We start from the raw sequence: 26,272 nt of genomic DNA, 5'->3' as shown, positions 1-26,272 counted from the left end.
CTAATGTGCAGAGGAAACCATTAAGGAAACTCGCTGGGGTCTGGAGGAGAGCAGACTGCAAAATGTGTCGCTCTAATCAGTAAGTCACCCAGCAAGGTGAAATATATATATAGACAATCAATAGCATGCCATCACCCCATGACATAACCTTGGATGTAACATGAGCACTACGGAATGATTTCAGGTAACATATTACATGTTTGTGTGCAAATAACCACACGACATAACTTCACACAGCTGAGATTCTGTCAGACGCAGCAACCTGCATGTAACTGGAGACCTTCTGGTAAAAGGAAGTGAATCGATATTCTTTTAAGTGATACAATATTATATCAACTTTGGAGAGGGCGATACAAGGGGGTTAACCCTTTATATGAAAAAGAACGGAAACCACTTATGAAGCTTTAGCTCAGATATAGTGCCATCTTCATAGTAAAATGCACAATCCCACTGAACTGATCGGCTGGGTATGGAGAAAAAAGTATGCAAATTAGCTGTTTCCCAAAAGGAAATAAACTATATTGAAAGTACCACCTAGGACAGGTAGCTACTAGTGATGAGTGAGTATGCTCGTTACTCGAGTTTTCCGAGCATGCTCGGGTACTCTCAGAGTATCTTGGGCGTGCTCGTAAATTATGTTTGTGTCCCCACATATATTCAGGCTAACAACCGCAAATCATGCAGCTGCGGGGACTCAAACATAATCTACGAACAACGAGCACACCCAAGATACTCTGAGAACATACTCGGAAATTTCGAGTAACGAGCACACTTGCTCATCACTAGTAGCTACCCTATACAGTATGTCAATAGATAAATCCTAAGCAGGAAAGTCTTCTATACACAACCTGTTTCCGAGGTTCTTGCCCTTCATTGGTGAAGAGCTCATTTACCAGAATATGCTCTACTGATGAGGGCACTCTAAACCTTCTGTAGACTACTTTCAGGCTTTGTATTCATTCCTGATTATGCTGCAAAAATTCTTAAAGGTTTCCATTACTGGTCCTCCCCCTTTTCAATGTACCCAAAGTGAGGATTAAAACATAAAAGGAGCGCTTACCTCCTGGATCAGTGGCGCTCCTTGGCTTTGAGTCATGTGTCCCCCTGTAATCCTATGACATTGTTTGCAGCCGATGATAGGCTGCAGTGTCACGTAACATACACAGTGTCACAAAATTGCTGGGGGCACAGGATTCAGAGCTGTGGACGAGCATTGATCCAGTAGGTAAGTGTATGTTTTTTATTTTAATCAGCATGTAGGGTACATTGAAAAGGGATCATCCTCATTCAAGGATCATCCAGTAGTGGACAGCCCCCTTCGAGGATCGAACAATAACTTATACTGTAGGGTAACTATCTCTCAAAGGTGGAACTTGCACAAAAGTCTCTTTTGCCCTAAGAGCTAATTTGTGCATTTTTGGTATACGGTATTTGCTCCTTGGTATGCATGCAGTATTGACATAAATGACATCAATGGAAGGCCCTGGAAAACAATTCTGATGCTGCACCTGATGCAAAACAGTAGAGAGGAAAATACCTAGACCCTTCAGAGAGAATCTCATCTCCTATGTTTTATCATTATATTTAAAGGGAATTTGTCAGCAGAATTTCACCCCCAGACTATTTACATGTGCATATAGCTCTTTCACAGACAAGTTAATCAATCTATCATCTATTACTGAGAAATCAGTGTATGAACGTATATGCAAATGAGGCTGTAGATCTGAAGCCTCCGTCACTCCAGCTCTATCTCCCACCCAGCACCACCTCGTTCTGGATGACTGACATCCTCAATGCTGTGTGACTTCAGGCAAAGGAGATTTCTCAGTAACAGAGGATCGGACGGGCCATGTTTAAGTATTGCTGGACTTGTCTTTGAAAGAGCTACCTGCACATATAAACAGTTTGGGGTGTGAAATCCTGCTGGCAGATCTAAGTGTCCTCCCCTGTAAGTGAGACAAAGTAGGGCATTTGTGACGGCACTTTGTACTTTGTCATTGTCCAGGATGAGGACCATGGACAGACAGAAATATAGAAGGCAGAGATTTAATTGGTGATAGTTGGATCCTGTTGCACTGAGGACAGGACGGATCTGGCCTTTAAGCAACCCGGCTCTAACAATGCCTAAAGTTCTGAACTCAGTAGGTGAACACTAACAATGAGAAAGCTGAAAATAAACACTGCTAGAATAGGGAGAGAGGCAGAACAGATATATAAGGATATAAAAATAAGTAGCACATGACCTAAATACTGGAGATATGTTTAGATATTGTAAATTAGAGTGCATTCTAAGTAGACTTAGATATTGGGGGAGGTGAGAGAGAATACAATGGATCAGAGGATGTTTATTTGTTATGAACATAGCAGTAGTCATTATAGTAATGTACTGGATTTGTTTCACAACTCATGGTAATTGTAACCTTTCCATCTTATGATATACTACTTTTATTTTACCGTGTTACTTTGCGGATTTCCACGGTAAAGTAAAGCTGTCTATGAAACCTACTAAAAATAACAGCATTAATTACAGGGTTAATGGGCTATTCTAGAAAACAAATGTAATACTGGGTTGTAGTAAAAAGGATTTCACGGGAAAATTTAATAAAAAGCAAACAATTACTTATAAATAAGTGGCTGCAATTTCTTACCATTATCGCCGGCGGGCACATATACAGTATGTGTTGGCACCACTTCGGAATTTGCTTTTCCATTCTCGAAAGTGTCATTTTCAGTCTGCTGTAGCTGCCAGTTGAGGCCAAACAGATGCATGGCTGAAAGAGAAAAAATTCAGAATAAGACATAAAAACTGAGACGTGCTAACCTGATGTAAGCTGTACGCGATGTTCACAGGACCGATTGTCTCCTGCACCTCTAGTTTTACGGGATCCATTCCCCGGTGTGCACCGTCCTTCATTGTGATAGAGAACACTTCCCGGAATCTCATGTCTCTTTGATAGTCTTAACACATTGATAACCTACCTCAGGTCATCAATATCATATCAGAGGGGATCTGAAACTCAGCACCTCCACCAATCAGCTAAAATCTGCTGTGGAATAATGCAGCAGTGTAAGCTGTTAAGTGGCCATTCCCGCGTACTTCAGCTGCATCCCCCATTCACTTGCTTAGGAGTTGAGGTCCACTATTGGTGAGTGACCACTAAACATTGCACAGAGCTGTCCTGTGGCAGCTATATACACAGTTTTCTTCAGGCAACCACAGATACAACTGACCAGCGGGGGTGCCAGGTCTTGGACCCCCAACAAATCTAATATTGTTGACCTTTAAGGTACCATAAGTAACCTTTTGCTTTTCTTTTTGCACTTAGATGCAAACATTAAAACCAAATTACTGAATATGAAAAATATACTTGGTAGTCCCTTTGTTAGATCTCAAATTCTGAGGTCATTTTTTTTACCCTGAGATATAACACAGTTGCCTTTCCTCCAATGGCCTTATAGAAATGTACAGGATGAATTAGGGTATTAGACTCTCGGGCACTGTTAATTATTTTATTAAAAGATTAATTCAGAATATTGTAACCATGCTCTGCACTAAGATCCAGCAGGAGGGATACGTATGGCGAGAGGCCTCACTGGAAATGCAATATTGATATTACAAATCTGTATATGTCTCATAACAAATAATTGATATTTGTACATTCACTAAATACCTAAATTAAAACCCGGAGAGTATGATTACTGAGCAAACAGAGACATAACGGCACAAGTTCCAGGGAACGTAATATCGCTCCTACTAATGGAGGCCATTTCACATCTGCCGGACTTAATTCCAGTGGTTGAATTGTATCTGAACGTAGTTCTGGTTTTACTGTGTTCAATTTCAGTTTTACATTTCTCCCATATCATATCGACTGCTCGCTTTATTGAAGCAATTTCTGCTGAGCTGGCCTGAGCGTGCTTTTTATTTGCTGGCAAGTACTTAGTATAAGTGAGGGATTGTGATTTTGGAAAGATTAAATTGGAAAGTTGGAGTAAGGAACAGAGTTATGTTAAATCACTGGCCCAACATCTAGGAAGCTAAAATCACATGCATTTTCATGTTGTTTATATGTTGAATTGTTTCCCAGCAGAAGTCTTAATGTTTAGAAGACATCAAGTGTCACATTTAAAATAGATGTAAAAGAAAACTGAAATGTAACATTTGCCAGAAAGTAACTTGTAAGTTTCACTTTGCTATATATAATGCCTCCAACTTGGACAAGACAGCTTCATCATACCCCAGACCACAGTCATAAATTACAAGTCTCAAAGGTTTGGATCATTGGCAAAGAACCCAACACATTTGCTATGAAATGAAAAAGGACTCTGCCCCCCAAAATTATTGGTTCAGTAAACTTTAGGATGCTTCAGGCCAGGAAAGCATATGGCCATGTTTAATACATAAAGTACAGTACAACATATTACAATTAATGATGAGCGAGTATACTCGTTACTCGAGTTTCTCCGAGCATGCTCGGGTGGTCTATGAGTATTTGTTAGTGCTTGGAGATTTAGTTTATGTTGACGCAGCTGCATGATTTGTGGCTGCTAGACAGATTGAATACATGTTGGGATTGCCCATTTGTTAGGGAATCCCCACATGTATTCAGGCTGTCTAACAGCCACAAGTCATGCAGCTACGTCAACATAAAATAAATCTTGCCGCATGCTGAAATACTCGGAGACCACCTGAGCATGCTCGGAGAAACTCGAGTAACGAGCATACTCGCTCATCATTAATTACAATACATAAAATATCAAAGTCATTTTTATATGTAGTTTTCTTCTTTTTTTGCATTGGTTACAGTTCTTATGTATCAGCATCTAAAAGAGGAGCTGAGAAGGTAATAGAATAAAATAAATTGTAACATGTCTCCCTTGTTCCATTGCCGCTCCTTTCCACTGTCAGTTGCCATTGCTTCGTTCCTGTGGGCGGCTGTGTGTCTGTGTGCTGGGCAGCACGCTCACTGCCCAGCTAATGCAGTCTGCCATTTCTCCATCAAAGGAGAGGTCTCTTCTCGAACAGCACAGCACACTGACAGCCCAGCCAAGCCTTCTTAGTGATTCCTATACAGGGGAATAATTCCTCTCTATTTACTTAGTATTTCTTAATCATTTATGTCTATTACATCCTCCTGACCAAACAACCACCAGAGCTGGTCAGATGACCTATGATGTCATGAGTTTGGCAGCTAATGGGGACACACATTGCCCTATTAAAATCACTGTATGACCTTGTCCCCAGGCAGTTATTGCAATATAATCTCTGCTCCTTGTCTCATTTATGTTGGGCAGACCCCTTGTATTTTGACCTGACTGTTGAAGTTACTTCTCTGCTCTTTAGCCCCTTGGAGTCTTTTAATCCTTAGCCTGAAGTCCTGAATCTGACTGAGGCTATTCCCCTGCCTATGTCTCTGGTCTCAGATTGTGTCTTGTCTCTCATTTAACTGGCTAAGTGACCAAACCACCCTCTACTTGACCAGACAGAAGGTACCCCGTGGACACAATTCAGGGGCCTGTGCAACAAAAGTCAGATCCCTATGTAGAGGTAAAAGTTACCCTTTTACAATAGTACTCTTGGACCACCTAAGCAGAATGGTGTGTGACAAGTCTGGATATAGACCCCATGGTTCATAACAATATGAAAATGTTATCATGTGATTTGATGTCTTTAACAACAGGAGTCATCTAAATATAACTTGCAGAGATGAATGGATCAAGTGTTATCCGAGTAGATGGGCATTAAAGCTCACAGTCCTTTCAATCACTGTAGCTATGGCAGACTTCTTGGTTTCGGCAAGCATGTATCACTTTTTAGCACTTTAGCAAGTTTTGTAACCACAGCCATGAACCCTCAGGTACTGGCTAATGCCCAAATAGTAATTCTTTCCTAGCATACAGATTTAGTGCCTTTAACACCCCTCAGTAGACTGCGGTACAACAACCTGCAATCTGATTGCCCTTTACAGGCTATAGATTAATGTCTATAGTCTTTTGGGGTCTAAAGTTCCCGTTCTGCCTTTCAGGGTGGACCTTTCAAATAGCCAATGAAATACCAATCAATAATACAATTTTAGCAGGTAATAGTTATTAAGGCACTGCTCATATAACCTTGTGACCAGTGCTGTGGAGTAGGAGTTGAAGTCGTGGAGTCGGTGTCCATCTTGGTGGAGCCGGAATAAAATGTACTGAGAATGACTCCTAAAATATATAATAAATTGGGTACAGTAGTACAATACAGGACGTGCTGTGAATGTTTTCAAAAGAATTTGGGAAATGACTAATTTTGGGAATTTTAAATGTCCTATAAATGTCTGTTCTGTTCATGATCTAAGTATCTAGGCATTTAGTTGAGATGAATCTGTGCTGCACTTTATGCACATGCCCAGTAGTGAATGTCCTCCTCTGCAGATCAGAGTAAAAACCACAGGGAAGGAATGTCTGCACTCATCTCAGAACTGCTGTATTTCAATAATTTTTTTTTTAGGTTCTATCTACAAAGCTTGATTATTGTATCATAATGGTGATGGCAAGCCTGATGTTACCATTTTACTACAGTAAATGCATCACTTAAACATGAGCCATGGAGTCGAAGTTGGAGTCGAATTTGGGGACATCGAGGAGTCGTAGTCATAGAGGTAGGTTTGGCTTACTGTCTCCTTAGCCCTGCTTGTGACAATTACATTTGATGCTGCTGGTTATGGCAATTGTTGGTAAATGCTGTCTCTAGAACACGTAACTAGTAAATCCATTCTTACAAATGCTAGAGGAGACTCTAATAAAAAGCTGGATGAATTGAAATGTAAGATATTACTAATAAAGTGCGGAATAAAAAGAAACAGGGGGAAGTTAAATTACAAGTATTATTACCATGTCCAATTATTTTCTACCTTTTGTCCAATATTTCTTATCTGTGCTGCCACCACTATGTAACGTCAGTGTGATGTGTTTGCCACAACTGGTACAGTAAATTCAAGGACTTTTCATGTACACGAGGAAACCTGTCAGTCTACACCATGTTTAATTGTTCTTTTTGTCAACCAGTATATCAATTTTAGATGTTGAAATTAAGTTTCAGAGCAGGTCAGTGAGTCCTTTGTGCTCCATCTGATCAGAATAGGAATTCCTGCCTCTGCCTGAAGGGCCTGTAGAGAAGCACATTGTAGAAGCAGGAGACTCCAGCGGTGAGCGGGCTCACACAGGGTGATAAGGTAGGATGAGAGTGTTTGGAATGGTACCAAATTGGTAATGTAAGATGAAAGCATCTGCATGTACGGATTACTGTGTGTTATATGGTTCCCAGCAGAGCCCGGCTTTGATTAGGAACACATATTTTTCCATAAATTAGCTTTTGTTTGGAGTTTCCCGCTGTGTGTATGTGCTGTTTGTTGGAGTGTATAGGTCTATTTGGGGCTTTGGTATGTCCATCTGTATCTGTCACACCTTGATAAAGTGTGGGCTATTGTAATCAGCAGTGTTGCTTCTCATAGGACTGCACAGGGAAATACTCCATTTTTACATGCACAGCTGGCCAAAAAAACCTCCCGAAAACGTGTGCACACAGATGGTAACGTGATTGGGAATAAGCAAATGCTAGCAGGAGAGAATAGGGAAAGCACAGGCGGGATAGCACTGGCTTTATTAACATGCATATATAAAAGCCAGTATTTTTTAACAACTAAATAAAAAAACAATCTACATACACTGTAAAGAGACACTATGTCTAATAATGCGTACAGATGTAGAAGATAAAAACTTGTCATCTTCGAGCGCACTTTACTACTGCAGGCTCTAGAAATCAAATATGGCATGTATGGAAATACAATTCTCAGCAGTATTTCTACAAGTTCACATTATATTCTACCGTATGTACCGTATTTTTCGGACTATAAGATGCACTTTTTTTCCTCCAAATTTGGGAGGAAAGTGTGGGCGCGTCTTATAGTACGGATATAGCATGTGGGGAGGGGGGCAGCAGCGAGTGGGATCGCACTGTTATCCCACTTCAGGATGTCCCCGCTGCCCGGAATCAGCTGCTGGGGAAAGCCCCGCTGATTAAGTGCAGTGAATATTTATTAGCTGCTCCCCGCCCACCGATCAGCTGAGCGGTGAGCGGGGAGCAGCAAATGAATACTGCACTTAAGCAGCGACACACAGTTTCCCCAGCACTGATTCCGGGGAGAATCTGTGTGTCCGGGGGAGGAGGCAGCAGCAGGGGCCAGGAGATCGCTGTCTACCTGCCTGTGCTGGACGCTGAGCTGTCTGGTGCACAGGGAGGACCTGTGTGATGTCAGAAGTGGGCGGGCTGGAGCATCACATGGTAGCTCAGAGCCCTCCCTCTTCTGACAACATCACAGGTCCTTCAGACTCCCACCTAGAATCTGCAGCTTCCTCTTATGTCCTGCGCTGTGGAAAGGCAACAACAACAGGGAGGGCTCTGTGTGTGTGCAGCCATGGGATGCTCCAGCTTTTACCTCACCACAGGCTGCCTGGCTGCCACAATTAAGAGGTCAGTCTTTACAAAACACAATAAAGCACTCTGCCACTCCTTTGGTGAACTATAACTCCCAGCATGTCATAGGATCTGCAGGACATGCTGGGAGTTATAGTTCTCCCATGGGATTTTAAAGCAGCACTCCAGTGTTATTTTGCAGTGCTGGAGTGGTGCTTTCACTATAAGCCCTGTGCACCCATTCTTAGAGCTCATTTCCACATGTGAGGCACACATCCGTATCTCGCATGTGGAAACCAAGCTGTGGAGCCGGCACTCCAGAGCGGAGCGTGCAGCCGCATAGGAACACATGGAGCTGCACAGCTCCGCTTCAAAGTGCCGGCGCCAGAGCTTGGTTTCCACATGCGAGATACGGACGTGTGCCTCGCATGTGGAAATGAGCCCTTATACTCACCCTCCAGCGTCTTCATATCGTACTTCACAGACACCACACTGGTCCCGCAGCTTCCAACATAATAATATACTATTATATATAATAACACCACATATAATAGTATGTTATTTATGTTATTAAATATTTTACCACATTTTTTTTGTTTCAAATATTTTTTTCCCTATTTTCCACCTCTAAAACCTGGGTGCGCCTTATAGTCCGGTGCGTCTTATAGTCCGAAAAATACGGTACATCTCAGCTATGCTCTACGGCTATTTCATTTCTCAGTATAGGCTGTTTGCCTATATTCCATTCTATACCTAGTGACCGTAGTGTGTGTGTATTGTCTACTGGTAGTCTAAGGGTATGTGCACACATTGAGCTTTTGAGTGTTTTTGTCTTTTATCTTTTACATGTTTTTACATGCGTTTTTGATGGTTTTAATACATGTTTTTTTCCCATTCATTATAATGGGTGAAATATGCTGAAAAAATTGACACACTGTAGATATGAAATAATTCTTTGATGGTACAACCCACAAGCAAAAAATAAGCAACGCGAGCATGAGATTACAGAAATGTCCTTCACTTTGCTCAAACTGTAAAATGTAGTTTGTTTTTTTTAGCTTTTAAAAGCACAGACAAAAAAGGACTTAGGCCGGGATCACACATGCGAGAAATACGGCCGAGTCTCGCATGTTAATACCCGGCATTGCCGCCGTCACTTAGGAGAGGAGCGTGCGGCTGCATAGCAACACATGGAGCCACACGCGTCTAACATGTGAGACTCGGCCATATTTCTCGCATGTGTGATCCCGGCTCACATCAGATCCAAATAAAAAGTGCAAGTCCGGCCCACGTTCATCCAGATGTTCTCATTTACAAAAAAAAGTATAAATCTCTTAACTAAGCCACTAGTACGGAAATAAAGACTATCACACTGGACCCCTGATTCCGCATTCTTACTGCATTTTTTTTTAGGAATTATTATGCTTGCACCAAATTCACTATGGCTTTTGCACCACTTTTACACCAATAGTTTTTGAAGCCTCATCATTTTTTAGGTTTGCTCAGCAAGGCAATGATGAAGCTAAGCCTAAGGCCGGGGTCACACTTGCGAGTGTGATGCGAGTCTCCCGCATCAATACCTGGCACTGCCGCCGGCACTTCGGACTGGAGTGTTCAGCTACATAGAAATACATGCAGCCACACGCTCCGGTTCCGAGTGCCGGCGGCAGTGCTGGGTATTGATGCGAGAGACTCGAATGAGTTTCTCGCAACACAATCACAAGTGTGACCCCGGCCTAAGTGTAAAGTCACACGTAATAGAAAAGCTGTGGGTTTTCTCTGCAGATCTGTGCACAGTATTACAGTACTGTCCATGTAGATGAGTGTTTACTAAATGTCACTTTGGAGATTTTCTTCTTCTGATACAAAACGCAGACATACGGATGGCATACCACACTAAATATAAAAAAAAGGCACACGGACGGCATGCACATTGCATTTGGATGACAAAACACAAAATATCATCTGAATTTTCTGGATGAAAAACATACGATTTTGTCTCTGCTCATCTGAATCCGGACGAAATCGGTGATGAAATCCTAACGTGCACATCCGCCTTGTTTACAGCTGCCCTCAAAGTGCAACATTGCGGTGGTAAAATGCAATTTCCCAATGTAAATGCACTAATTCCCATACACCAGCATTGCATAGTTCTCAGTATACTTCCCGGACTGATCTGTTAATCTGTTATTTGTATCATTTTACTTCTAATATGAAACTGGGGCTCCAACTAATCTTTTTCCCCAAAAACCATTCATTGTCTTTTTGTTCTACAGCATATAAAATGGGGAGCATCACATTAACCTGATTGTCGGAGATCATGAATCACTGTGAATGCAAACTTATAGGGTCCTAAAATAGTGGTACAATGAGCAGAAGAATAAAACCATTAATGAAAAATCCAATGTATCCTTCTGTGCTGCATCATTTTATAGATAACATTAATAATATTAGTATCGGAGGTAAATAGGATGTTAGTCTTAATGACTGTGAAGTCGGGTGTTTCTACCACCATTGCCAAACCCAAGAGTAGTGATGAGTGAATGTATTCAGAAAAGGCGTTATCCGAGCATGCTCGCATGCTAACCGTGCTTCGGCGTGCTGAAAAATATGTTCAAGTCCACACAGCTGAATATCTCTCATTGCACTCGCAAGTGTGACCCCGGCCTAACACCTCCGGTACTGCACTCCTGCTTTCTGAATGTCTTTTCAATCAATCAATAGAGGACAGGAAGCTCCAGTTTCTTTTCAGAAAAGAAGTTCAGCAGCAGCTCAAGTGTGTGTAGTAAGAAATAGTAAGAAATAACAGACACTACAATCTAAACTATAAAATAACAGAAACATCCCAATAAATTTTAATTCATAGAGGTCCCAGGACCGACTCCAGACATTTATGTAATATTCGTTATTTGCACATTAGCATCTTCTAATGATAACTATCGCTAATAATTCCTTCCTGTCATTAGCTTTCTAATTATAAAGAGACGCTCCACCGTACAAATAAACAACTTAGATTTTTCCCTCTTGAAAATGTTTCAAAGCTGATGAAATTAAGAAACGTGGGTTTTTTTGGAAAGAGAATCCAGTAAAATTGCCAGATTTCCGAGGCTATTTAATCGCGCTGACAGTCATGTGTCTGTAGATTTTTTTTTTTATCTGTCTTTTCTACTTGTCTCCGCAATAACATCTTTTGTGTCAGAAGCGTTCGGAAACTGCCAGTAGAAAAACGATGCCATTGCTGCTGCAGTTACTCAACTGTATTTCTGAGCTCGCAATCTATCCATCTGTTTTAGGTTCTTTGTTAGTGTGTCAAAGAACAAACTCGTTAAATTTGTCTGCCAACGGTTTTTAGAAAGCAGATTTTCATCGTACTGTGCCAACTGCTTCCGATGGCTGGAATAAAGAAAAGTGAGCAATTCTGCATCCTCCAAGAAAAGTGCTCAACTGCTTGGGAGTCTTATGTTTCCTCATCAACTTAGTATGTAAGATGTGCGGCATGGTGAACCCCAGCGTCCCAGAGCTGGTGGGTCCGCGGCTACATCTGTGTCAGAGAGGAATTCTCAGCGAGATAACCGTGTTAATTTGCTACAAATGAATAGAATTATCCGAACCGGTGTAATTAGAGCTGGGGACCGATAGAGAGAGTGATAGCGAAGGCACAATAGATACTGTACGATTTATGTATATAGTGAAGACTTGTAAGAAACATCTCTGCCCCAGCACAAAGCACCACGACCCTTAATAGTAAGACTATGGTCACACATTGCGTTTTTGCAGCGCTTTTTTGTTGTTGTGTTTTATAACACCAATTAAAAGCTGCTTTTCACAGTACCAGCAAAAGCTGTGAGATTTCAGAAATCTCATGCACACAATTAATTTTCCTTCTCTTTCTTACTTCAATTCTTTCAGCATTTTTGCAGTGGTTTTTCACCGATTTACCGCGGATTTCCTGCGTTTTTACACCTGTGGATTCCTATTGAGGAGCAGGTGTTAACCGCTGCGGAATCCGCACAAATAATTGAAATGCTGCGGAAAATAAACCACAGCGTTTCCGCACAGTATTTCCATAGGTTTACCTGGTACTGTAAACCGCATGGAAAGCAGCTGTCTAATCCGCTGCGGATCCACAGCCAAATCCGCAACGTGTCCACATAGCCTCAGGGTCACAGTCTGTCCACTATGTAGAGTGTCTTTGTCCACTGCACCCAAATGACGTAAAGTTACATTATATGGTTGCTTATTACGAATGGGTTAAATAGGGTGTCTACTTTTAAGAAGGCTTATCTTGCAATAATTTTTAATTTTTATGCTCATCTAAAAAAATAGAAATAGTAATTAATATTAATACCAAATCAATAATGTTACTTTTGTAAAAATGTTAAAATAAGATATTTTAAGACAGTTGTGCTATTGATATTATTTTTGCAAGTTTCTTAAAAGCAAACAGCATATACAGTGGTAAAATCTATGTGATTATGACACTAGGCCTTTTGACCACAAGAACTTGGGACTTGGCTAGAAGTGACATAGAATTGAATGGTGTGTTAAAAATAAAGAGAAAGCATGTATCCAAGTATCGACTTCTATCTGTAGGGCTTACAGGAAAATAGATTGGCCTGTATTGATTTTGTATTTTTCATGACAACGGTATATCCATGACTTTGTGAAGTTTATTGAGGGGAAACTATGACAATAAAGACAAATGTCCATGTCCAGTAGTTTTGATATAGAACTATACTATCCAAACAAAGAACACATCCAGTATCTCTAATTTATCTATACATTATTAGTGAAGATATGAAGGGGTTGTCAAGTTCTATAAAAATGCGTGAAAACATCATATGAATACAATAGTTAAATATGCTGCTGTGGTTATTAAGAAGGATACTAGAGACTAAATTAAAAGGTGACAAAGCCATAAATGCCATGGTAATGACCCATCAAAGAGATACACTGGGATAGTTGCCTGGACTGAAGCAGATTTGGATAATTTCAACCAAAAAATATGAAAGCTGATGACTATTCCTTATTCTTTCCACTCTCGTAATGATGTCAATAGATTGTAGCTGCCAAAAAAATAGGGTGGCAGAGCACTACTACTAGTCAGACAGTCAAAAAAAGCTAAGTGAGAAACTGATTGAAGTGAAAAATCAAGACTTATTGAAAGTCCAACAGACAAAACAAGAGTATCGGAGACATACGACCAAAACAATAATGGACAATTTAAAAAAATACATATGAATTCATGGCCAATTTTTGGACAAGATTTTTAGAAGGCTAACCATGAAAAAGCATGGCTATGTCTTACAAATGGAGTTTTGAACAAAGAAACTGAAGGGCTAATACTAGCTACACAAGAATAGGCCATTTATGGAGGTTGCAAACTACTGTAACCTTATTGACCTATCCTTAGGATAGGTCTTCAATGTCTGATCGGTGAGGGTGAGACGCGGCTCCTCAACCAGCTATTCTCGGTGATGGTGGTGGTTGGAAGTGCTCAGTTACGAAGCTGCTCCATCTACTGATAGTTGCCCCAGATAGGGGGCGATTGTGCAGGACACGGCCAAGGCCACTATCACTAGACAGCAGCTTAGTAACTGAGCATTTCCAGCCACCGACGACACCAAGAACAACTGATTGCTGGGGGGTGCAGGGTGTCAGACATTGATGTTAAAGAAAACTGACAACCTCTTTAAACAAATGTCATAAAAGTCAGGCATGAAAAGTCTTCTGATGATGCCAATGCAGACTGCAAGTAATCAGACAAAATAATAGAACATGTATTCAGTATATTAAAAAATATATATACAGTATAAGGTGGCTACTTTGAAGAACCTAGAATATAAGACATAATTTCAGTTGTTTCACACTTTTTTGTTAAGCATATAATTCCACATGTGTTAATTCATAGTTTTGATGCCTTCAGTGTGAATGTACAATTTTCATAGTCATGAAAATACAGAAAAATCTTTAAATGAGAAGGTGTGTCCAAACTTTTGGTCTGTACTGTATATTGGAACATTTTTGATAATTAACAGCTGCCTGTACGAAGAACTGATGGAAAACACTGTAAAAAAATGAACATGTGAAAATATAGTGGGACTTTTGCATACAGACAAAGCATTGCCCTGCGAAACAACTCACGTAACCATTAGCCAGAAAAGAGGGAGTTGATCATCGACATAGTAATGCTTGACGATAGCACGGTTGATTAAAAAAGCCTGAAAATTGAAATTCAAAGGTACAAACCAGCAGCTGTGGTACCAATAGTCCCCGATACTCAGGATGGAATTACTTACAACTCAATGTTCACAAAATTACCATCAGTGAACTGCATAAATCTCACTGCTCAGATCTGCGCACATGCTAAGCCAATACATTATAACATTCTACGTTCTTTCCTGATGTGTAACAAAGGCTAAGAGCAACTAGTGATGTGGCAGCTGTGGATTAGGAACAATAACAATAAATATAATAATCACAATATTACACTGTAAAGCAGCCACACCTTCTATATTTTATGATATTGCATCAATTTTTCATCAGGGTATCCCTCGCACTTCCATCTCCTGCGTACATGTATACCTCAGACACCATTTGCATGTTCAGCAGCTACGCTACAGATGGATGCATTGATTTTGTTACCTCTCATTGTGTTCACAGTGGAAAAAGATCACTTCCCAGTTTGCATATTCTACTTATACGTAAACTCCTGTTCCCAAAGGCATGCGGAACAGAGGTGAACTGAACCAGATGTGTCAGGAAAGAATGATCAAATAAAAAGCAAATAGATTTCCTTCTTTGATATTTCTGGTACAGCTTGTTTGGATAGGATTTGCAAATGGCAGACCATTCCATAATAGGCTGTGCTACGTTTTTCATAAGCTCTTATACTGGAGGCAGAGAGAGCAACCTCAGCTGAAATCCTCTCCTTATTGTAAATTATTACAATGCTTCTCGCCATTGACTGTCATAGGAATACTCATAGAAAGTGGATTTTGACTTGGCATATCTGCAAGAAAAGTGTGTTCTGCTCTGAGACTAAGACCTATCTGTCTGTCTAAAAGCTGCTTGCCCTGACAGACCTGATGATGACACACCATGAAGATATTTCCTCTTCCACAGGTTCACGCCGCACATAATCCTATTTCCAGTAGGATAAGGACATTTTACAAGATTCAGACACAAAGACGTTCCATCTCTGCTAAACTGTTACTAGGCAGGAATGAAGAAGCGCCCGGCGAACTCTATAAAAATGTCAATCTACAGCCTCATATATAACATCCAATACAAAGATCTAGATTACTAATAAAATAACAAGCAACCAGAAGATTGAAATCCCCAAATCCTGTCTAGCATTTATAGAAACAACAATATTTCTACACCCAAAAGATAAGTGATTTATACAAACCACTATAATGTTTACTTTAGAAAGACACAAATCCCTGGCGGACAATTGTTCTACACCCCAGCTCTGCTATAATCGGCACAGCCGGTAATATACTGATGTGGTGTTACACAGGAGACATCCCTCTGTGCCCCTATGAAGAATTGGTAGTAAAATTGCTTCTAAACGAAGTTCTGACATTTGAAATCCAGGCCTCTGAGAAGCTGGTCTACCAAGCTGCGTGAATGCCGCGCACGATGATTATTAACCAATTCACTTTTTCTTTCGCTCATACAGTAAAACCAAAAAAAACTAACTCTACAGTTTCCTGGAAAAAATATATGGCCATTGCAAAGATCAGACATTTATTCAGTTATGTCACAATAAATAAACATTCCCATCAAAATGCTTTTATCCTATTAAAATATTGTAATTATCACACTACAGTGACATGTAAAAGTTTGGTCACCCCTGATCAAAATTACTATTATTGTGAACAGTTAAGCAAATTGAAGTTGAAGTGATCTCTAAAAGGCCTGAAATTAAAGATGACACATTTTCTTTATATTTTAGATAGATAGATAGATAGATAGATAGATAGATAGATAGATAGATAGATAGATAGATTTCCATATTTTACATTTTAAAAATTGCAAAAATGAAAATGGGTTGATGCAAAAGTTTGGACACACTGCATGGTTAGTATGTAGTAGCACCCACTTTTGCAAGTATCACAGCTTTCAAACTCTTTGTAGCCAGCCATGAGTCTTTCGGTTCCTGTTTGAGGAATTTTCATCCATTCTTAAGTGGAAAATTCTTCCAGTTCTGTGAGATTCTGGGGTCATCTTGCATGCATTGCTCTTTTGAGGTCTAGCCACATATTTTCAATGATGTTCAGATCAGGAGCCTGTGAGGGCCAGTGTAAAACCTTCAGCTTTCGCCTTTTCAGGTAGTCAACTGTGTATTGTGACGTGTGTTTAGAATCATTATCCATTTGTAGAAGCCATCCTCTTTTCAACTTCAGCTTTTGACCGATGGTGCTATGTTTGCATCAAGAATTTGTTGAAATTCCATTGCATTCATTCTTCCCTCTACCAGTGAAATGTTCCCTGCATGATAGGCTGCAACACAACTCCAAAGAATGACTGATCCACCCCCATGCCTAATGGTTGGCAAATGGCAAGATGTTCTTTTCCTGAAAGTTTGTGCCCTTTTTTCTCCACACATATTTTTAATCATTGGGGCCAAAGAGTTCTATTTTAACCTCAACGGTCCACAAGACTTGTTTAGATGTTCTTTTACATACTTCTGACTCTCAATTTTATGGTGAGGAAGCAGGAGAGGTTTTCTTCTGATAACTCTTCCATGATGGTCATATTTGTGAAGGTGTCTCTGAACAGTAGAAAAATCTACCACAACTCCACAGTCTGCTAAATTTTTCTAAAAGTCTTTTGCAGTTAATCAGGGGTTCTGATTTATCTCTGTAGCAATCCTATGAGCAGTTCTCACTGAAATTTTGCGTGGTCCTCCAGACCTAATCTTAACCTCTACTGTTCCTACATTTCAAACTGAGGAAAATGCAACTTGAAAATGCTTTGATATCTTCTTATAGCCTTCTCCTGTTTTATGGGCCTCCACCATTTTCATTTTCAGAGTGATAGGCAGATGCTTAGAAGAACCCGTGCCTGCTGTTTTTTGGCACAAGGTTAGAGGAGGCTGGGTTTTTAAAAAGTTGGGAAATTTGCATCACATGAACTTTCCTAAAGATGATCATAAACAAGCCATAACTCTAACAGGTTAATTAAGGTCATACACATTGGTCAAAGTTATCTATGCACACAAATCTCCAAGGGTGACCAAATTTTTGCATCTGCCCAATTTCCTGTTTGTAATTTTCAAAATGAAAAAAATGACAGTATTTTTTTTGTCTGCAATACATCTTTAACTTTCGTCCTTTTAGATATCATTTAATCTTCAACTTGCGCACTGCTCACAACAACAGTAATTTTGACCAGGGTTGACCATACTTTTATATGCCACTGTATATGGTACTGTGTACTTACAATTGCTCATATTGTTTTTTTACTCAGTTAATTCTTCTCTTTTATTTTAGGTCTATGACATCACAAAATTAAAAGCAGACTAGCTGTGTCCTTCTAAGATCATTGTAGAAACAGGAGGTCAATTTTCCCTGTATGAGTCATAAGGAGGGGCGGACATACCACCGCTGCAGTTGATGCAACTGCATCGGGGTATGGAAGTGGAGGGGGGACCTTGCAGGGCAGGTAATACTGAGGGCAATCTGGCCCAAGGCTTGGCAGGGCCATGGCCAGATTGCATCATGTGCGACAGGCAGGGAGAGATCCCTGCAGCTCCGCTGCCTACAGGACTCAATGTCAGTGGAGCTGAAGGGATCCGTACTATACTTAATGCGCTTTCTTCTTCCTGACACAGGTGCACACTGACTTCAGCAAGCAGCATGTGCCTGTGTGAGAGCGAAAGCTGCCGGAGATGATGATGTTGCAAGGGAACGGACAGAAAAGTGAGCTGTGGTGTTTGTGTGTTTTTTGTTTTTAACCCCTTCCCGACATGCGCCGTACTAGTACTGCGCTGCCGGCACTGCATTAGTGCCAGCCGCAGTACTAGTACGGCGCCCCGATCACCGCGGTCTCACTCTGAGCGCCGCGGTGATCGGGTGCGGGTGTCAGCTGTATATGACAGCTGACACCCCGCAGCAATGCCCACGATCGGCGCTATCGCCGATCGCGGGCATTTAACCCCTCTGATGCCGCTGTCAATAGTGACAGCGGCATAGAGGGGGATCGCGCAGGGACGGGGGCTCCCTGCGCTCTCCCACCGGAGCAGCGCGATGAGATCGCGCTGCTCTGGTGACCTGGAAGGAGTCCCCGGATCCAAGATGGCCGCGGAACTCCTTTCGGGTCATGAGATGCCCTAGCTTGCCGGCGCCTGCAAAGAGTTCCTAATAGCAGGCGCCGGCAAGCCTCTGCCCTTGTCTGTCAGATCGGTGATCTGACAGAGTGCTGTGCACAAAGTGCTGGGACAAAGTAAAAAAGTAAAAAAAAAAATTTCCACATGTGTAAAAAAAAAAGAAAAAAAAAATTCCTAAATAAAGAAAAAAAAAAAATATTCCCATAAATACATTTCTTTATCTAAATTAAAAAAAAAATCACACAATAAAAGTACACATATTTGGTATCGCCGCGTCCGTAACGACCCCACCTATAAAACTATATCACTAGTTATCCCCTTCAGTGAACACCGTAAAAAAAAAAAAAAACGAGGCAAAAAACAACGCTTTATTCTCATACCGCCAAACAAAAAGTGGAATAACACGCGATCAAAAAGACGGATATAAGTAACCATGGTACCACTGAAAATGTCATCTTGTCCCGCAAAAAAAAGCCGCCATACAGCATCATCAGCAGAAAAATAAAAAAGTTATAGCTCTCAGAATAAAGCGATGCAAAAACAATATTTTTTTATATAAAATAGTTTTTATTGTGTAAAAGCGCCAAAACATAAAAAAATTACATAAATGAGGTATCGCTGTAATTGTACTGACCCGAAGAATAAAACTGCTTTATCCTTTTTACCAAACGCGGAACGATATAAATGCCCCCCCTAAAAGAATTTCAGGAATTGCTGGTTTTTGTTCATTCCGCCTCAAGCGATCAAAAAATGTCATGTGCCCGAAAATGGTACCAATAAAAGCGTCAACTCGTCCCGCAAAAAACAAGATCTCACATGACTCTGTGGACCAAAATATGGAAAAATTATAGCTCTCAAAATGTGGTGATGCAAAAACTATTTTTTGCAATAAAAAGCGTCTTTTAGTGTGTGATGGCTGCCAACGATAAAAATCCGCTAAAAAACGCTATAAAAGTAAATCAAATCCCCCTTCATCACCCCCTTAGTTAGGGAAAAATAATAAAATTTTAAAAAATATATTTATTTCCATTTTCCCGTTAGGCTACTTTCACACTAGCGTCGGTACGGGGCCGTCGCGCTGCGTCGGCCCGACGTACCGATGCATGCTGTGCAAGCGCCGCACAACGGGGGCAGTGGATGCTGTTTTTCCACGCATCCGCTGCCCCATTGTGAGGTGCGGGGAGGTGGGGGCGGAGTTCCAGCCGCGCATACGCGGTCGGAAATGGTGGACCGTCGGCACAAAAAAAGTTACATGTAACATTTTTTGCTGCCGGCGGTCCGCCACAACACGACGCAACCGTCGCACGACGGTTGCGACGTGTGTCAATACGTTGCAATGCGTCGCTAATGTTAGTCTATGGGGAAAAAACGCATCCTGCAGATGACTTTGCAGGATGCGTTTTTTTCGCCAAAACGACGCATTGCGACGTATGCAAAAAAACGCTAGTGTGAAAGTAGCGCTAGGGTTAGGACTAGGGTTAGGGCTAGGGTTGGGGTTAGGGCTAGGGTTAGGGCTGGGGTTAGGGTTGGGGTTAGGGTTTCAGTTAGAATTGGGGAGTTTTCACTGTTTAGGCACATCAGGGGCTCTCCAAACGCGACATGGCGTCCGATCTCAATTCCAGCCAATTCTGCTTTGAAACACTAAAACAGTGCTCCTTCCCTTCCGAGTTCTCCTGTGCGCCCAAACAGTGGTTCCCCCCAACATATGGGGTATCAGCGTTCTCAGGACAAGTTGGACAACAACTTTTGGGGTCCAATTTGTCCTGTTACCCTTGGGAAAATAAAAACGTGGGGGCTAAAATATCATTTTCGTGGAAATAAAAAAATTTTTATTTTCGCGGCTCTGCGTGATAAACTGTAGTGAAACACTAGTTGGTTCAAAGTTCTCACAACACATATAGATAAGTTCCTCGGGGGGTCTAGTTTCCAATATGGGGTCACTTGTGGGGGGTTTCTACTGTTTAGGTATATCAGGGGCTTTGCAAATGCAACATGACACCTGCAGACCAATCCATCTAAGTCTGCAATTCAAACGGCGCTCCTTCCCTTCCGAGCTCTGCCGTGCGCCCAAACAGTGGTTCCCCCCCATATATGGGGTATCAGCGTATTCAGGACAAATTGGACAACAACTTTTGTTGTCCAATTTCTCCTGTTACCCTTGGGAAAATAAAAACGTGGGGGCTAAAATATCATTTTCGTGGAAAAAAAAATATTTTTTATTTTCACGGCTCTGCGTGATAAACTGTAGTGAAACACTAGTTGGTTCAAAGTTCTCACAACACATCTAGATAAGTTCCTTGGGGGGTCTAGTTTCCAATATGGGGTCACTTGTGGGGGGTTTCTACTGTTTAGGTACATCAGGGGCTCTGCAAATGCAACATGACACCTGCAGACCAATCCATCTAAGTCTGCATTTCAAACGGCGCTCCTTCCCTTCCGAGCACTGCCGTGCGCCCAAACGGTGGTTCCTCCCAATGTATGGGGTATCAGCATACTCAGGACAAATTGGACAATAACTTTTGTGGTCCAATTTCTCCTGTTACCCTTGGAAAAAAAAAATTGCGGGCTAAAACATCATTTTGTGGAAAGAAAAAATGATTTTTTAATTTTCACAGCGCTACATTCTAAACTTTAGTGAAACAATTGGGGGTTAAAAGTGCTCACCACACATCTAGATAAGTTCCTTAGGGGGTCTTCTTTCCAAAGTGGTGTCACTTGTGGGGGTTTCCACTGTTTAGGCACGTCAGGGGCTCTCCAAACACGACATGGGTTCCGATCTCAATTCCAGCCAATTTTGCATTGAAAAGTCAAATGGTGCTCCTTCCCTTCCAAGCTCTGCCATGCGCCCAAACAGTGGTTTATCCCCATATATGAAGTATCAGCGTACTCAGGACAAATTGCACAACAACTTTTGGGGTCCAATTTATCCTGTTACCCTTGGGAAAATAAAAAATTTGGGGCAAAAAGATCATTTTTTGTGAAAATTAATATGATTTTTTTTTACGGCTCTACATTATAAACTTCTGTGAAGCACTTGGAGGTTCAAAGTGCTCACCACACATCTAGATTAGTTCTTTAGAGGGTCTACTTTCCAAAATGGTGTCACTTGTGGGGGCTTCCACTGTTTAGGCATGTCAGGGGCTCTCCAAACACGACATGGGTTCCGATCTCAATTCCAGCCAATTTTGCATTGAAAAGTCAAATGGCGCTCCTTCCCTTCCGAGCTCTGCCATGCGCCCAAACAGTGGTTTATCCCCATATATGAAATATCAGCGTACTCAGGACAAACTGCACAACAACTTTTGGGGTCCAGTTTATCCTGTTACCCTTGGGAAAATAAAAAATGTGGGGCAAAAAGTGCTCACCACACATCTAGATTAGTTCTTTAGAGGGTCTACTTTCCAAAATGGTGTCACTTGCGGGGGTTTCCACTGTTAGGCACATCAGGGGCTCTCCAATTGCGACATGGGTTCCGATCTCAATTCCAGCAAATCTTGCATTGAAAAGTCAAATGGCGCTCCTTCCCTTCCGAGCTCTGCCATGTGCCCAATCAATGGTTTACCCCAACATGTGGGGTATCGGCGTACTCAGGACAAATTGTACAACAACTTTTTTGGTCCAATTTCTCCTGTTACCCTTGGTAAAATAAAACAAATTGGATCTGAAGTAAAAATTTTGTGAAAAAAAAGTTGAATGTTCAATTTTTTTTAAACATTCCAAAAATTCCTGTGAAGCACCTGAAGGGTTAATAAACTTTTTGAATATGGTTTTGAGTACCTTGAGGGGTGCAGTTTTTAGAATGGTGTCACTTTTTGGCCTTTTCTGTCATATAGACCCCTCAAAATCACTTCAAGTGTGAGGTGGTCCGTAAAAAAAATGGTTTTGCAAATTTTCTTGCAAAAATGAGAAATCGCTGGTCAACTTTTAACCCTTATAACTCCCTAACAGAAAAAAATTATGTTTCCAAAATTGTGCTGATGTAAAGCAGACATGTGGGAAATGTTGTTTATTAACTATATTATGAGATATAACTCTCTAATTTAAGGGCATAAAAACTAAAATTTTGAAAATTGCTAAATTTTCATAATTTTCGACAATTTTTTGTTTTTTTCACAAATAAATGCAAGTCATATCGAAGAAGTTTTACCACTTTCATGAAGTACAATATGTCACGAGAAAACAATGTCAGAATCACCAGGATCCGTTGAAGCGTTTTAGAGTTATGACCTCATAAAGTGACAGTGGTCAGAATTCTAAAAATTGGCCGTGTCACTTAGGTGAAAACAGGCTTTGGGGTGAAGGGGTTAATCCTGACCTGGGAACTCCAATTTATACTGTCCATCTAATAGATGAAAATCCTGACCTGGGAACTCCCCTTTATACTGTCCATCTAATAGATGAAAATCCTGACCTGGGAACTCCCCTTTATACTGTCCATCTAATAGATGAAAATCCTGACCTGGGAACTCCCCTTTATACTGTCCATCTAATAGATGAAAATCCTGACCTGGGAACTCCCCTTTATACTGTCCATCTAATAGATGAAAATCCTGACCTGGGAACTCCCCTTTATACTGTCCATCTAATAGATGAAAATCCTGACCTGGGAACTCCCCTTTATACTGTCCGTCTAATAGATGAAAATCCTGACCTGGGAACTCCCCTTTATACTGTCCATCTAATAGATGAAAATCCTGACCTGGGAACTCCTCTTTATACTGTCCATCTAATAGTTGAGAATGCTGACCTGGGAACTCCTCTGTATACCGCCCGTCTAATAGATGAAAATCCTTACCTGGGAACTCCCCTTTATACCGCCCGTCTAATAGACGAAAATCCTGACCTTGGAACTCCCCTTTATACTGTCCGTCTAATAGATGAAAATCCTGACCTGGAAACTCCTCTTTATACTGTTCATCTAATAGTTGAGAATCCTGACCTGGGAACTCCTCTTTATCAAGTTAGAATTATCTAACAGCAAATTTTAGAATGGGTGTTCAAAACCTGACAACACCTTTAAAATAGCATACTGAGCTAAGTAAATTAGAAGCAATCAGTAGAGCAGTCCAGCCATGTAGGAGTTAAATTTCATTTTCTTACTTTCACTTCTTTAGCTTCTTATTAAATATTTTGTTATCGCCAAGCCTGACACAACAGCCATTTGCATTGTCAATTAAATATTAATGCTGCACCGCATTAAAGCATTGTAAATATTTTGTTATGCCTTGCACTTAGCATAAAATAGGGTTCAATTTCAGTAAGTACAAAATATTTCTATATACAAACGTACAGTCCTAAATTACAGTAAATGATAGCTGGAGATAGGAAAAAAGCGATTATATTTTAATAGTTAATGTGAATGGTTCGGTCGTTAGGAACAATGCAAAAAGTTGGTAAATACATAAAATGAGCTGCAACTTGGCAGTCTCTGGTTTATGGAGGAATAGGGTGAGTTTATTACATCGCTAATAATGCAGATAATTCAAACATCACTAGGGACATTTAGAGATGGTTACAATATTACAGGAACTACATGGAGCCTGTAAACTTTTTAATAAACTTAAAGTATAAGTTTACCTTTGGTTAACCTATGCTGGTATAATATGACCTTGCATTTACAGTAATTCAGTACTATAGAGCTGGGCAGCCACGTGAATGCCCAGTCTGCACAGTACTCTTGGGAGTGCGTCACCAGAATGCAGGTCGTTGCTGCATAGAAACACAACAGAGAGGGCTCAATTTCCCTGCAGCACCACCACAGGGCAAAATAAGAATTACATGGTGGTGGCTGATCTCTGCTGTGGTTAGAAAATTAGGCACTCAAATGTTAATTAGCACTCAAAAGCCCTATTAGCTTGTTTAAAAGCAGACAACCCTTGCAATCCAAGTCTAGCTCATTTCCAGCATTCTACATATAATTTTTTTGCAATTACATATATCTTGTGTTTCCTTTAAAACAAGACCCAGAAATAAGCTTTAGCATGATTTTACAGTATTTTTGGGATATTCATGATATATGAACCCTACTTCAAAAATAAGCCCTGGAAGACCTAGTTACAGACAGGGAGGAAGACCTAGTTACAGACGGGGCCCTCATCGATGGGAGGCGGGGGATAGAGAAATTGGGCAATTACCAGGGCCCTCGTTCACTTAGTGCTCCCAGTGTTTGTAATCCAAGGTTAACACTACTTAAGGACCTTTGGTGACATCATGGCCATGCGATAATGATGTCACCAAAGTTCCTTTACCTGTGGGAGTCTAGAAGAACTGAAGGTGAGACAGGCTGCTGGTATGTACTGTATGTGCAGTGTGTGTATTTACATGTGTATATGCAGTGTGTGGGTATACATGTGTATGTATGTGCAGTGTGTGGGTGTACATGTTTATGTATGTGCAGTGTGTGTATTTACATGTGTGTATGCAGTGTGTGGGTATACAGTACAGACCAAAAGTTTGGACACACCTTCAAGAGAATGCCAAGAGTGTGCAAAGCAGTCTTCAAAGCAAAAGGTGGCTACTTTGAAGAACCTAGAATATAAGACATATTTTCAGTTGTTTCACACTTTTTTGCTAAGTATATAATTCCCCATGTGTAATTCATAGTTTTGATGCCTTCAGTGTGAATGTACAATTTTCATAGTCATGAAAATACAGAAAAATCTTTAAATGAGAAGGTGTGTCCAAACTTTTGGTCTGTACTGTATATGCATATGATATATACTGCTGGCCATGAAAAGTAGCACAGAATACAATACTGATATTTCTATCACTGATTAGTGATTATTTGGTGATATACATAAGCATTTATAATGTTACTTAGGATGTAACTATTACTACAGCTTGCAGGACAGCATACATAAATAAGTATGATTACAACAGTAAGTCTATGCGCACATGTTAAGTATTTGGATGTAGAAATTTCTGCACCATCTCTGCATCTCTTTTCAGGAGAAACAAACTTTTTTGCCGCGATTTCGTTGAGTCTTAGATAGATATGATATAGAGATATATAATAGATAGAGATTAGTGATGAGCGAATGTGCTTGGATAACATGCTATCCGAGCATGCTCAGGTGTTATCTGAGTATCTCGGGCGTGCTCGGATAATACGAGTCCCCGCAGCTGCATGTTTTGGGCCTGTAGACATCTGCAACACATGAGGGGATAGCCAAACAATAAAGCAATCCCTGCAGGGCCGGCGTCAGCACCCGGCCTACCCGGGCAAGTGCCGGGGCCCTGACAAGACAGGGGGGCCCACTCACCCAGTCATAGATCCATCTGGCCGCTTTAACCCTTTCTACCCTTTGTGCCTGGCACAAGCATCTTCTCAGTCAGTGCAGGGCCAGGCACATAGGGGTTAAGGACACAGCCAGCGTGACATTGTGGGCGGAGAGTTCTCCTGCTCTGCTCTCCTGGCTGCGTGCACCGTGCAGTGCTGAACTAATCAGGCACAGGCAGATTCCGGACTGGAGGAGCTGCTAACG

At 41.0% G+C, this 26,272-nt stretch overlaps 1 protein-coding gene across 11 annotated transcripts in view; it reads right to left on the bottom strand.

Moving 5' to 3' along the window:
* Positions 1–26,272, bottom strand: part of TENM3 (teneurin transmembrane protein 3) — a 1,770,339-nt gene that overhangs the window by 356,946 nt on the left and 1,387,121 nt on the right. For all 11 annotated transcript variants that reach the window (XM_077279546.1, XM_077279548.1, XM_077279545.1 and 8 more), the window contains one exon: positions 2,649–2,771. In XM_077279546.1, coding sequence (XP_077135661.1) covers positions 2,649–2,771 — 123 coding nt within the window. The remainder of the gene's footprint in view (positions 1–2,648; positions 2,772–26,272) is intronic.

This window comes from Ranitomeya variabilis, chromosome 1 (genome assembly GCF_051348905.1).
Source record: "Ranitomeya variabilis isolate aRanVar5 chromosome 1, aRanVar5.hap1, whole genome shotgun sequence".
NCBI lineage: Eukaryota > Metazoa > Chordata > Amphibia > Anura > Dendrobatidae > Ranitomeya > Ranitomeya variabilis.
This window is presented reverse-complemented; position numbering and strand designations above follow the sequence as displayed.